The sequence below is a fragment of the Myotis brandtii genome, unplaced genomic scaffold (assembly GCF_000412655.1).
Source record: "Myotis brandtii unplaced genomic scaffold, ASM41265v1 scaffold368, whole genome shotgun sequence".
NCBI lineage: Eukaryota > Metazoa > Chordata > Mammalia > Chiroptera > Vespertilionidae > Myotis > Myotis brandtii.
The window spans coordinates 272,511-287,517 of record NW_005364139.1 but is presented as its reverse complement, the minus strand read 5'-3'; the positions used below and the strand labels follow the sequence as shown (position 1 = coordinate 287,517).

The 15,007-nt window shown below is 37.8% G+C and overlaps 1 protein-coding gene across 4 annotated transcripts in view; it reads right to left on the bottom strand.

The window, feature by feature from the left end:
- The window catches only part of YEATS2 (YEATS domain containing 2), an 87,935-nt gene that overhangs the window by 31,779 nt on the left and 41,149 nt on the right, over positions 1-15,007 (bottom strand). For 3 of the 4 annotated variants that reach the window (XM_005872115.2, XM_014544498.1, XM_014544500.1), the window contains 7 exons: positions 14,612-14,656; positions 12,268-12,448; positions 8,851-9,093; positions 7,224-7,382; positions 5,210-5,313; positions 3,428-3,535; positions 2,754-2,936 (listed from right to left, as the gene is read on the bottom strand). In XM_005872115.2, coding sequence (XP_005872177.1) covers positions 2,754-2,936; positions 3,428-3,535; positions 5,210-5,313; positions 7,224-7,382; positions 8,851-9,093; positions 12,268-12,448; positions 14,612-14,656 — 1,023 coding nt within the window. The remainder of the gene's footprint in view (positions 1-2,753; positions 2,937-3,427; positions 3,536-5,209; positions 5,314-7,223; positions 7,383-8,850; positions 9,094-12,267; positions 12,449-14,611; positions 14,657-15,007) is intronic. The other variant, XM_014544499.1, reaches the window with a different exon arrangement.

Sequence of the window (15,007 nt, the reverse complement as noted above, 5' to 3'; positions counted from 1 at the left end):
GAGGGTGGGGTGGGAACTGGGTGGAGGGGAGTTATGGTGGGGAAAAAAGAGGAACCAATGTAATAATCTGAACAATAAAGATTTAATTAAAAAAATAAATAAATAAATAAAATAAAATAACCGAGAATGAGTTAAGTCTGGCATTCCACTGGGGGGAATCCTACACATAGCTGTCTATGGACACCACAAGGAAGGCTCTTAAGTAGCACACTATTACCCCAAATTAGCTTTGCCTTTTTTTTTTTTTAAACAATACAACATTTTGGCCTAAAACCTTCTCTATATTCCTAATTTCCTTCTAGTTTTACAAGGCAGACACCCTTTGTTCTGTATTGTTATAAATATATGAGAGGCCCGGTGCATGATATTTGTGCACTGGGTTGGGAGGGGAGGTCTGGGACCCCTTGCTCCTTACTGCCCTCCTGCTCGCTGCTCTTTACAGCTCAATTTGTTGCTCCTTAGCTCAATTTGTTGCTCCTGCTGCCACAGCTGCTGCACTCACCAGCCATGAGCCAGGCTTCTGGCTGAGTGGCGCTCCCCCGTGGGAGCACACTGACCACCAGAGGGCAGCTCCTGCATCGAGCATCTGCCCCCTGGTGGTCAGTGTGCATCATAGTGACTGGTTGTTCTGGTTGTTCCGCCATAATGGTCGCTTAGGCTTTTATTATATAGATCATTTTGATGCAATGTTTCTATTTCTGCTTTTCCTGCGCCCTTTACAGACCTTTGCAAGTCAGCAAGATTCTGTATATGCTTTTTTACTATCTATACTGCTTAACTCCCACATGAACCCACTAATTCTTGTCCCCTTGCATGTCAAAAGCAGTACCTCTCTCTACTCTCATGAATATGATGTGCTATGTTTTTATTGTGCTGAAGTTGTATTGAAGGTAAAACAACACCATTTGGTTCACCCTTCTGTTTTCCAGTAGTTTCTACAAATGCACTTCAGCAATAACCAGGGTGTACTTGCAGATAGCTCCTGATCTCGAGTCCAAAGCATGACTTAAATTTCCTGGATGAAATGTGATGTCTTTCCTCATGCTCCTACTGCTCCTTTGCAGTTCTTTCACATTCTTCTGTAGCTTTCTTTTCAGGTGCCCTTAAACTTTATTCGGGGCATTCTAGCACAAACCCATCCACTCCCTCTCAGTTGTCATTGCCATTAGGTAGGTGGCAATGTGACAAAAAAGCCAGTAGAGCATTACTGGATAAGTGGATTTGCAAATCCACTAACTTATCCTGAGCATAAACAGAAATGCTGTATTAATTCAAAAACCTAAATCAGTAATACCATACATCTCCAGGTGAAGTAAAATAGATTTTGAAGAACATATAGGAAGTAACTGAGTAGGAAGTCCTCATGGCAATAATTTGCTCACTTAAGAACATTGACAAAATGCTTGTCCCTGACCAAACAATAGAGGGAGATTAGGATGCAACTGAGGCACCTGTCTTAGTGATTCGGGCTATAGAAGCCACAAAGTCAAATTTGATGCTGCAGCTCAGTGGTTCCTAAATTTGCCTAATCGTGAGTCAGTAGGGGAGCTTTTTAAAAATCCAGATTCCCAGGGCCCCCAAGAAGATTCTGATTCAGTAAGTTTGAGATAGGGGCCTACACGTTTATGTTTTTAAATCAGCAGATGATTCTTATGACCAGATAAGTTTGGGAAAGTAGGTAACAGACTCTTACAGATTTTAGAAACTTATGTAACACTATAAATTTTTTTTAAAAAATATATTTTTATTGATTTCCAAGATGGAGAGGGAGTAAGAGATAGAAACATCAATGATGAGGGAGAATCATTGATTGTCTGCCTCCTGCAGGGCACACACTGGGGATTGAGCCTGAAACCCTGGCATGTGACTGGAAATCCAAGTGTGACCTCCTGGTTCATAGGTCAATGCTCAACCACTGAGCTTCGCCGGCTGGGCAACACTATAAATTTTTATCTCGATCCCTCTGTAGCTATGTAGTCTAACCAAAATATCTAAAACCTTTTTCTACTTTAAAGTATTCCTCTAAAACAATTCACTCTCCCTAGACAGGCTGGCTCTCAAGTTGAAAAGCAAACACTTCACATAATATTCTCAAGAGCTTTAGAATATATCTGCCCTAAAAGTGAGATAATTTAATTCTGGGTGTTCTAAAAGCATGTTTAGGTTATGTCTTGCAAATTTTAATTAGTTCTGGAATATGGAGTCTTGGAGTCAACAGACTTGGGTTCAAATCCTGTTACTTATTAGCTATAAAACATGAATCTATGTGCAATTTTACAGTTCTCCCAACACATAATTCCCCACACTTCCATATTGTAAAGAAAGGAAACTCTCCAAAGAGCCAAGAATTATTAAACAGATCACACAGCGTGGACATCAGAGGTATAAACTATGCACTCTCCTATCAGAAATAATGAAGTACAACAGTAGACCTTGGTCCTGTCGGTTACCCACTTTAGACTGAATCCTGTGGAAAGCTGTGCTCAGGAAGTCAATCACCCTCACTGCCAGAGATGACGTTGTGCCCTGTGCCTGGCTGTTCTAGAACCCTCTATAAGACATGCCCTGCCCTGGTCAATGGTTAAAGAGCAGATGGACTGCACGTTGACTAACTTGCTTTTCCAGTGGGGCTTTCATCTACAGGCTCTTCTGGGATCAGCAACCCTGTCACCCTGTATCTTTTCAGCACTTGTCAATTATTTAGACAAAGAATGGCCATACTTGTTACCTCCCCATCCCTACCCAACACAAACCTTGGAGGGCTGAATCTTTGGTGACTGGGCAGTCCCTTCTCCAGCAGCTATGACCTGTTTTTGAGGGGACACAGCTATCATGTGACCCCCCTTCACAGTCACATACTGCGGGAGTGGTGACTGGCTGGCAGCTCCAGTTGTGGGCACGTGAGAGGCGTCGCCAGGTTCCTGTTTGATGATTACCTTGCAACAAATATGATAATGATACTGAATAAACATCCCAAGAAAAGAGCTACTAATATATGAATCTATTCTGTTCACAGGAATGAATAAATTAATGAAGCCTGGTCTGTAAAGAATGGCTCCACCAGAAGAGTAAAACCACGGCTTAAAGGTAGCCCATAACAGCTACTAAAGGGACAAAGCAGGATCTGGATTTGATCCTGTGTATCTGCAAACTCAACCTGCTCGTTTGTTTTAGATACTAGCACACTGGCAGCAGAGAGAAACACACCGTGCTCCCTGAAGTTGCCATCTCCCTGAGCTCTAAGGGCTGCCCTGTGGACACCACTGAATAAACGGAAGCATGTCTCCAAAATAAGATCTGGTTTTAGAACTGAGGCTGATTAAAAAGTTACATGTTGTGAGGTAGTGTCAACCAACTCCAACATGCCACAAAAAAGACTATGTAAGACCATACTGACTTGCAGGATGATCCCTGAAAAAATACTCACTTTTGTGAAAGCTCCAAGTCCTCCAGTTATAGGTTTGGGGCTTTGAACCTTAGGGTGACTCCCAATTGGGCAAAGAGGCGGCATAGATGCAAACAAAGAATCCTCCTGCTGTGAATGTAAAAATACATATTGTACAATTAAGATAAAATGAGTGACTTTAGGTACTTTATAGTCATATTTAATACAAATCTGTAACATTCTCTAGCACGATAAACAACTAAAAACCAAACCAAAACAAAAAGCCCAAAACTCTTTGGGGTCTTCTAAGCCTCAACACCTGCATTTTAATATTATTTTAGAAACCACATGCGCCCGGCTGGTGTGGCTCAGTGGTTGAGCATAGACCTATAAACCAGGAGGTCACGGTTCGAATCCCGGTCAGGGCACATGCCCGGGTTGAGGGCTCAATCCCCAGTGAGGGGCATGCAGGAGGCAGCCGATCAATGATACCCTCTCATCACTGATGTTTCTCTCTCTTTCTCCCTCTCCCTTCCTCTCTGAAATCAATAAAAATATATTTAAAAAGGAAACCAAATGCAAGGCAAGACTAGTAACTTGGCGGGAAGCTACTCATCTGTGCCCCACTGTGTGCTAGAAGATGCCTATCATACTACCTCTCACATTTGGTCAACTCACTGGATTCTGGGTCTAGTCTCCTGCCAAATGGTAAGCTAGTAAAGGACAGGCACTATGTTTTATTTCTTTTCTATCCCTAGAGCCTAGGCACTAAATAAATGAATGAAACAGCAGTCAGTGCTTCAGCATATCCTTTTTATAATACTCACAACTTGACTTGTTGTCTGTACTCAGAATAAATACCCAGGACATGGAAATTTTTCAATAAACATTTAAAAAACAAAACAACAAAAAGAAGTTGAACAAATAGCAACTGTAAAGACAGCAAAAGTCAACATTTAAAATACTGTCATTTGTCTCCAATTCTCAAATGCAAAATGCAAATCTCAGAGTCAATTTGTCATAAATAAATGTTAGGGGCAAGAAACAAAATTATTACAATTCAGACATTTGTATAAACACAGTGCTCACACATTACACTGAATTTAGAGAAAAACCTTGCCCTGGACCAGGAAACTATTCAATATCATCACCATTAAATTCTTACACTTAGTCATGTAAGAGATGATCTTTGAATTCTTGGCAATGCTCACACAGGAGTTTATACCTCAAAAACTCTAGCCTTAAGACAGCCATGACAATGACAAATAAGTTGAATAACTAACCAAACAGCAAGAATTGTCTTTGCCAAACAGTGAACAGATAGCTAGCACTTTGATCTGAATAAGTCAGATAACATTTGGAATTCCAAATTTCAAAGGACTTATTCCCTGAAAAATAAAAGAATAAATTTTGGAAAGAGGAATTATTTTCAAGTAACTAAATGGCTGACATGTGGAAAAGAAAATATATTTACTTCTTGCTGGTGCAAATATAGGAAAAAAAGATGTTTTGCCAGATGAATATTTTTATAAGGAAAAATTTATAACAAAGCTGCCCCCTTCCACCCAAAAAACAGGCTGCCTCACCATAGTAAGTTTTCAAATAGATACTGGGTAACCAATTAACAGAGTGTTGAGAAACTTTCTACATAAGGAAAAGATCAAGGAAAGGTACAGAAGTCTGGAGTAAGATGATCTTCAAGATACTTACTAGCCTGAAGGTTTTACTTTATGAAGTTTGCAAATATCAATTAACAAATTACTGTTGAACTCAAACACACTATCTTTAAAACTAGCGAAGTACAATAATGTAATAGAAGGTTACCTTGACAGTAGATGTTACAAAACTACTTCCATGAATTTTAGGAATAGGGGAACCTGTTCCTTGGGAGGCTTGAGAGGCAGTAGAGAGCTTGTTTGTAGGACTTCCTGTAAGCAAGGCAGATTTAAAAGTTAAGTATAAACAAAATAAAATTTGCAAAATGGAACTTTAAAGCATTTTCCACCACCCTTCCCTTTTCCTCACTATTTAGTTTTCATCTTTAAGGGTTGAAAATCCTACAACCTTGAAACTGTTACAGAAGAAACACTTAAGGATTCATCCTACAAAGGTGACCACCTCACCAATCTGAAAAGGGACAAGAAGCTTGTAAGAATGTGTAGAATAAGTAAAGTAGTTTTACTGTATAAAAAGATAAAAAGATACTATAACATAATGGAATTGGTTATTTAACAATGAGCCAAAATGTATTCATTCAAGTGAATTTGAGCTCCTTCAAAGTAGTTTTACTAGAAGGAATACCTATTTGAAAATCCTGCCAACATTAAACATTTTATACTCTATCTGTACAACTGACTTTAGGGTCTGATGAAAATCACTTACATTATCTACAGTCAAAAATAAGTCAAGCCCGGCTGACGTGGCTCAGTGGTTGAGCAGCGACCTATGAACCAAGAGGTCACAGTTCGATTCCCGGTCAGGGCACATGCTTAGGTTGTGGGCTGGATCCCCAGTGTGAGGCGTGTGGGAAGCAGCCAATCAATGATTCTCATCACTGATGTTTCTCTCTCTCCTTCCTTCCTCTCTGAAATCAATAAAAATATATTTTAAAAAAAAAAAGTCAAGACCCAAAATGGTATTTGGTCACCTACCCATTTACCAAATTTGTCTGTAAAGACGTTTGGCTGATTACTAAAACTAAGTATCCTCAAAGCACACCTACTTGGCATCCCTAAGTATATTCAAAAGGCTCTTAGGTAATTTCTGAAAGTAGCATTTTTTTAAAGGAGTTCCACAATTACAACCACTGTTAAAGGAACCAACTTTTCCAAAAACCTACCTGAAATGGCCCAACACACATTCACGTGTTAAAATAAAATATTTGGGGAAGAAAGGTTTCATTACCTTACAATCATCTCTCTTATTTCATTTCTCTTTTTACCATTTCTCTTAATTAGGAGTGAAAAACTACAAGAATGTCTACACTTAGGAACATGTGTTTAAATATTCTATTTATTGCCTTTAATTAAACTAATGTTAGTGAAAGTACTTAAAAAAAACCTGAAGAGCGGTCTGTAGTTATATGAGATTATGATGATAAACATGGTGAATCCAAATCTGTCTTATTCTTCCTATTAGTGTTTTCTTTTTATAATGGTAGGGTACAATTTTCCTCCCAGATGCAAAATTTATCTTATTCACAGAAAAGTAAAGATGACTTTTTTATTTGACTGGGGTGAAATACATATTGCTCACAAAGTTATTCTTGAACTAAAGCTTAATTTAGAAATAACCACATTGCTTGCAGGCCCAAAAAGAATGTCTTCCAAATGAAATAAAATCAACTCTCTCTCTCTTTTTAAATTAATTACGGCTCACTTTTAATCTTTAGAAACTAAAGAGAAAATGTAAGTCAATTCTTAAAAATACAGCTTTTGCCTGGTTGGCGTGGCTCAGTGATTGAGCATCGACCTAGGAACCAGGAAGTCACGGTTTGATTCCTGGTCAGGGCACAATCCCACAATGAGAGCTTGATCCCCAGTGGGGGTTGTGCAGGAGTCAGCCGATCAATGATTCTCTCTCATCATTGATGTTTCTCTCCCTCTCCCTTCCTCTCTCTGAAATCAATAAAGATATATATTTTTAAAAATACAACTTTTACAAAAAGAGTAAATCTTCCTCAGAAAAACAGCACTAGTGTTACTCTTATATATTCCCTCCTCTTGTTTATGGATGGAGATTTCATTTTCCTATTACATGGCTACTAAGTGACACTAGGATTTCATCTTTAAAAAAGATCAAATCTTTTGGATCGCATACATATTGATCAAACACACACCTGTAGTGGGAGTGGTGGCTCCAATAACCTGCCCTGGCTTGTCCATGATAACATAAGGGTTACTAATAACAGAGCTGACAGTGCCTTGCTTCACATGGACTGGAGTGGAAGTTGGGGTTCGAGGCAATGGTGATGGACTTGGCGTTGATATGGGGGAACCTTTATTAATTAAAAAGAGAAAAAAAATAAACTAAACAAAATAGATATATTCAACCCATCTAAGAAGATGCTGGAAGACAGAAAGAAGGGCAGGGCTGCCAGGACAAAGGTGACAAATTGGGAAAAGTGAATGAGGCTGTCGATTTCAGGGACTGAGCAGCAGCAGTAGCAGCGGCCTCGGCGTAGCTAAGGCCAGGGACTAGTGTGTCTCACCCTCTACAGCCTTATCTGGTGACCAGCAACATTAGCATCTGCATCATCTGGGAGCTTGTCAGAAACGAATTCTGAGGTCCTACCCAGACCTACCAAATATAAATCTGTATTTTAACAAGTTCCCCTGTAGGCACATTAAAGTTCAAAAAGCAGTGCTTTACATAACAGTGTGAAACTGTTGAATCACTAGATAATAAATCTCTTAACAACTTAGGCAGGTTGTATTTGAAGACTTTAAAATTAGGGAGGAAATTTGTAAGCGATAAATTGGATTTAGGAACCAGGAGTCTTGATTTGGGATTAATTTCCAATAGGAAAATAAGAAACTCACCCACCCAAAACCAAAGTCTCTGTCAATACTATGTCACAGCCACAATCCAGAGAGATTCATGTTCCCACAGAATATGCTCTAAGGGTACCAATGTGCCATTAAACGTCCTCTTATTGTCTTCTAGTGATCGAATTTGTCATCCCTCAATTTCTCTAAACTTCAAACCAATTTATACATTCAACATCTACCTCTGAAGCAGCAAGTTCCAAAGTGCTTCTAATTGGTAGATAAAATTATACATGCTTTACTTCTCATAAACTTCAAAGACTTGGATCATATTACTGCTTAGTTTTCTGTTTTTAACAACAAAGAATCCCTCCTTCCCCTTCATTTAAGTATTATATAGAAACCTCCCAGTGCCTAAATACTTTTACAGACTCTCTTTCAGTCTTTCCTGAGGTGGTTTGGCCAAAAACATCAAGTATAGTCCTACTAAAAGTTTACCTAATATAAATGTGAAATTGTTGTAAGGCAATGGAAATTCAACCTTCCTGATAATAACTGAAATGAGTAATTTTTCTCATGTGGTTAGAGTATAAAAGATATTTCAACTCCAAACTAAAAGGCCTCTACACTTGTTCTATTACTAATTGCTCTGGTTTCCATATATAATCGCAAACCATAATTCCTACTTTAAGTTCAACCACAATCCTAGCAAACATTTTACCTGTGCTGATTCTAGATGAAAATTTGATCTCTCTGAATTTCATTTCTTGCTTCATTCAAAAATTGTTTCCACATAGATGACTTTTGTTTTTGCTTCCTGACACCTTTGTTCTGCTAATCAAAAGTGACTAGCTCACTTGTTAAATAAACAAAAACCATGCTTAGAAGAACTAAAAAAAAAATTTTTAAGCCACAGTATTTTGTTTTGTCATTCCAATAACTTTACACACATCAACTTCGCACACATCCTCTGTATACCTGAGACGATCTTGCAGCTCATGGTGATGGGCTGGAAGGATTTCCCAGGTGACTCGGGATTAGGAACCTGGCTCTGTGGCACAATTTTGCAGCTTGATGCTATTGGCTGAAAAGCTGAATTGCCATGAGAACAAAACATAACTTTCTGGGATGTTGTCATTTTGGTGGGTGTTCGTTCCAATGAAGATGGCAAAGAATAAAATGTAGTATGCCTCTCAGTTTCAGTATTGGCTGGTAATCCTGCTTGAAATGAAACAGGCAAATGATTAAGTCGTTAATCTCTTTGCAATAATAAAATCTTACCACTGTGGGAAAAGAATGAAACAATAAAAATCCCTTATCATTTCAACAATCATTTAAGCCATTTACTAGTAGTACAGTAAATACAATCCACAGTATTTATTATCCCTTTATACATTTTTGGGTGAAGTGTGTTAAAAAAATAAATTTCAGCCCTAGCTGGTTTGGCTCAGTGGATAGAGCATCAGCCTGTGGACTGGAGGGTCCTGGATTCGATTCCATTCAAGGGAAATAAAATAAAAAAAAAAATAAGTAAGTAAATTTCAACTGAGTACATTTAAAAAAAAATACTTTTTATTGATTTCAGAGAGGAAGGGAGAGGAAGAGAGATATAGAAACATCAATGATGAGAGAGAATCATTGATTGGCCGTCTCCTGCACGCCCCCCACTGGGGACCGAGCCCGCAACCCAGGCATGTGCCCTTGGCTGGAATCGAACCTGGAACCCTTCAGTCCGCAGGCCGAGGCTCTATCCATTGAGCCAAACCCGCTAGCTAGGGCATCAACTGAGTAAATTTTAAAGCTTTAATTGGCTTTATTCAATGATGCATGAATCAAGCAGCATCCAATGTAGCAGAGAAAAAGCAGCTCTCAGGAGCTGTACAAAATGAAGGACTTTTAGAGGCAGAAGGGACCAGGAGCAAGGAAGTTATTGAGCAAAAAGCAGATCGGCTGTGGTAAGGTCACCTTTCTTAGGGGACAGCAGGGGTCTATCAGGCCAATTACCCATCTAGTGCTGACTAGGGGATTCCTGATTGACTGATTTAACATTCATTTCTGGAAGAGGCTGAAACTATAAGCTTGAATTTGGTGATGTGAGCGTGGCATAGGTGACCACATTTGGAGCTTGTTGTCTTGTTTTTTAACAAATGTGAATATGCCTAGAATCATATTTTGTTAAAAAGTTTCTTTAAAAAATTAGAAAACATATTAACTATAAACAGTACACAAGTTCATTTTGTTCTATTTTTTTTTTTTTTACAAATTGAAACCTGTTTAAATTAGAGAGGAGGAAAAACTCAAAAGGATTCACTTAATCTAATGATGTCCTGTCTTATAAAATGCCCATAAAGAAGATGTAATTGAAATTTAAAGAGGAACAAAAGAATGAAAATATTAACATCATATTAAAATGCAGGCTAAGAGACAAACTAATACCATTTAGAGTCAATTTTATTTCTTGTACATAAGTTATATAAGTGAATACTTAATACTTAAACATTTATTGACGATGAATCTTATATTTTAAATAAGATTAGATATTTATTATTTAAGTTTCTTGTTCACATAATTGGGAACCAGACCAGAATTACAAGAAACTATAATCATCAAGAAATAAAAATTTAATGGTTTTTAACTCAGAAAAAAAATACAATTTTCTTCCACCTGAAGAACTAACAAAATTCAATATATTTCTGTATTTACTACATATAATCATAAAATGGCTTAAAATACATGGTATTTTAATTAATATCTACTACATGCAAGAATTGTAACTCAATGAATTAGTTGCAATTTAATAAAAGGGATTGAGTGCAAGGACAGGCTGGAAAGAAACATTAAGATCTATGATCCATGAAAACTCATGGACATGGACAACAGTGTGGTGACTGCAGGGGGTAAGGGGGGGAGGTGGAGGTGGAAGAGGGCATAGAGGGAATAAGTGGTGATGGGAAAAATTAAATTAAAAAATATATATCTATGCTCCATGATATTGATGATGCTGGACATAATCACATCACAGGGCTGTTCTAGGATGGCTATTTACAGTTTCCCCTTATTGAGCCAATGAGAAGTAGTTTTTCCATTAATGAAAAAGACTGATGCAATTCAAAAATGCAACTTTATTTATCTGCTTGATTTTAATTATGATAAGAGTTCCCTAAGTTGGACTGAAAAGCCTTAAGGTAAAAACAGGGAAATTATCTTTGTCATACTTTTAATGCCTATCTTTTCTCTAATATGGATGTTAAAATACCCACATTCTCCTCCAGTGAGACACATCTACAAACCCAAACTAAAGCAGAAATTCAGTTTTATGATACGCCCCAACCTCTTGAACTTCGTTCGACAAGCCTTACTTTTCTCTGAGTTACCTGTAGTAAAAGGAAGTCTCAAGAGACAAAAGCATTTAACAGAGAGAATGGTTTTATAAAGTTTGTGCTGTAAAATTCAACATTGATACTGCAAAATCAGAACTAATGTTTTGTTAGGGAATCATCCAGTTACAGGAAATGTTAATGAATTCATTTACTTTGGTGAGGAGGAGGAGGCAGGGTCACCTTATTTATCATCAGTGTATCTCACAGTGGAAGAGGTTTTGTTTCTCCCTGCTCAGCTATAATTGAGACTGTGTTCAAGTCCCCTTCCCTATTGCACATATAAGTTTATTATTTGATTTTTCCAATTCACTATTATTACTTTGATGTTTGGCTCTATTTTATCATGTGGGAAGAATGGTATCTATTCCTTAATAAACAATTTGTCATACTTAAAGAAGATTTGTGGCCCTAACTGGTTTGGCTCAGTAGATAGAGCGTCAGCCTGCAGACTAAAGGGTCCCAGGTTCGATTCCAGCCAAGGGCACATGCCTGGGTTGCGGGCACGATCCCCAGTAGGGGGTGTGCAGGAGGCAGCCAATCAATGATTCTCACTCATCATTGATGTTTCTATCTCTCTCTCCCTCTCCCTTCCTCTCTAAAATCAATAAAAAAAAAAAAAAAATTTGTGGCATGGTCTAGTTTGCAACACTGATTTATTCAAGTATGTCCTATAGAGAAACATAGAGCTTTTTGTTGAATCTACAAAAATAGCAATATAACCATAAAAATAAAGTAATTTCTATTTTAAAAATTTAATGCTTTTTAGTGAGTTTTGTATTCTACAAAATGTTAGAACTTAATGAAAAATATTTTCTGAGAAGAGTAATAAGCATTTTGGTATTTTAATAATACTGGGTAGTAGAGGCAACATGCCTACTTATGGAAAATTTCCTTTTTCTCAGTCTCTGAAGGCAGCAGTTCACTATCATATCATGTAAATGAGAAAAATAAATGCCCCAGGATGACTCCTCCATATAAGGAAAAATACATGAATGTACAAGAAAAAATATATTACCTTTCTCCACAGAGGTATCAGGTACTGCCTCATGTGACTGCTTTATTGGTGAGGAAGCTTTCACTGGGGCTGGAATGGTCAAAGGCAAAGACGGTGGGGCATCAGAGATGTCTGACTCGGAGGACTGAGGGTAAATGGAGTCTTCTCCAAGAGAATGCCGATGGAGCTCAACATCCACTACCTACAAAATCGGGCAATAATTGGGCTCATGAATTCATCATCAGTGTCCCAGAAAGTCTCAAACCTTCTAAGAACACGGTACTCTAGGAGATGTGACAAATTATTTCTAATCATACTTCAAAGGCAATTTCCATCTCAAGAACTGAAGGATTTTATCCCAGAATATAACCTATTCTGGTTTAATAGATAATTAGTAATACTAATCATAAAACTGAGGTCTTTCCATTTGTTGTTTCAATGCCTTAGAACACTCTTCCTCCAAATTTTTGCATGTCTGCCTCATTCTCACCAATAGGTCTCAATCCAATGTCGTCTTCTCAGACCTCCCTAACCAACCTAGCTAAAGCAACTCTCTTGTCCCCCAGCTACTCTCTTCTTTATTGCACTTATTTGTAAATGAAACCTTATCTGCTTTTATGCTTACTGTATACCATCTGCCAGTTTTCAACACAACCAAGAATACTTGAGAACAATGGCTATCTTGCGCAGAAATCTGTATCCCCACTACCTAGACCGGTGCCTCGCATATACTCTGTGCTCAAAAAATATCTTCTAATATAACACAAACTATAAATAGCTAATTATAATTATAATGACTACTGCTGATATATCATAAATTCCAAAAAAAAGGTGGGGGGGAGGTGGTAAAAAGAAAAAAAGTGAAGTTGGAGTCTCATACTTCCAGATTTCAAAACTTATAATTACAAAGCTATATTAATTAAAACAGTGTAGTACTGGCATAAAGAAAGACATAGACCATTGGAATAGAATACACCCTCACATGTATGGTCAAATTATTTTTGACAAGGATGCCAAGACCATTCAATGTGAAAAGGACAGTCTTTCACAAAATGGTGCTGAGAAAATTGGATACCCACATGCATTAGAATGAATGTGGATCTTTACCTTACACTATATACAAAAATTAATTCAAAATGGATCAAAGACCTAAAACAATAAAAATCTTAGAAGAAAACATAGGGGCGAAGCTTCGTGACATTGGCTTTGACAATGATTTCTTGGATATGACACAAAAAAACATGTAACAAAAGAAAAAAACATAAATTGAACTATGTCAAAACTAAAAACTTTTGTGCATCAAAGGACATAATCAAGAATGAAAAATTAAAAAAAAAAGAATGTAAAGATCAGCCACATAATGGGAGAAAATATTTATATTTCATATATCTAACAAGAGACTAATACCAAGAATATAGAGAGAACTCCTAAAACTCAACAACAAAAAACCAAACAATCCGATTCAAAAATGGGTAAAGGATTTGAAGACATTTCTCAAAAGAAGATAAACAAATGGCCAATAAGCACATGAAAAGATGCTCAACATCAATTACCATTAGGGAAATATAAACCAAACCCACAATGAAATACCTGGTTACTATAAAAAAGACATAAAACAACAAGTGCTAGAGAATTGGAACCCTTATGCACTGTTGGTAGAAATATAAAATGGTGCTGCTATTAGGGAAAACAGCATGGCAGGTCCTCAAAAAATTAAAAAAAGAATTACAGTATCATCCAGCAATCTGACTTCTGGGTATCTACCCAAAAGAATTAAAAGCAGGGACTAGAACAAACAGACCCACGTTCTTAGTATTCACAATAGCCAAAAGATGTAAGCAACTCAAGTGTTCACAGATAGATAAATGGATAAACACAATGTAGTGTATACATATAATGAAACATTATTCAGCCTTTTTGGGAAGGAAATTCGGACACATCTACCATGTGGATAAATCTTGAAAACATTATGCTAAGTGAAACATGCCAGTTACAAAAAAAAAACACACTGTACAATACCACTTATATTGCATCTAGTGTAGTCAAATTCAGAGAGAGAGAAAGTAGAAGGGTGAGTGCCAGGAGCTAGAGGCAGAGGAGAATAGAGAATTATTGTAAATTGTTACAGTTTCAGTTTTCCAAAAGGGTGATAGCAATCACTGCACAAAATGTGAGTATATGTAATAATACTTAAATGTATACTTAAAAATAGTAAATTTTATGTGTATTTTTTTTCACACTAAAAAATAAATGAGGGGGATATAAAATTTTTCTAAATTTAGCACTCAGTTTTTTTCTAACTAAAAATGAAGATCAATTTTCAGTCTATTTGTTCCCAAATAATGCTATAGGGGAAAAAACCTACCGTCTCTGCTCCAAGAGTCTGCAAGCCAGTGTAAGTTCTATCCAGCTATTTAAAGACAAAAGGAAGAGTTAGGTTTCACAAGCTTACTTAAACATATAAGTGAAACATGCCAGTTACAGATTCCTGCAAGAATAGGGCTTCCTTGGGCCTATTCCTGCAAGAATAGGGCTTCCTGAGACCGCTTCTCCCCCTTCTCCGCTGCCTCGCTCCCTCGCTTCGCCGCTTAGCCCTCAGCTTCCTCCCTTCTCTGCCACCTGGGCTCTCTCCCTTCTCCTCTGCTTTGCTACTCCGCCAGGTCACGGATCCAAGGCCCAGATCCCCCGGGCAGCATAAGGCACTACCGGCCCTGCCTCGCCGGGTCAGGGGTTGGGGCCCAGGGCCCGCGGGCAGCGTCGC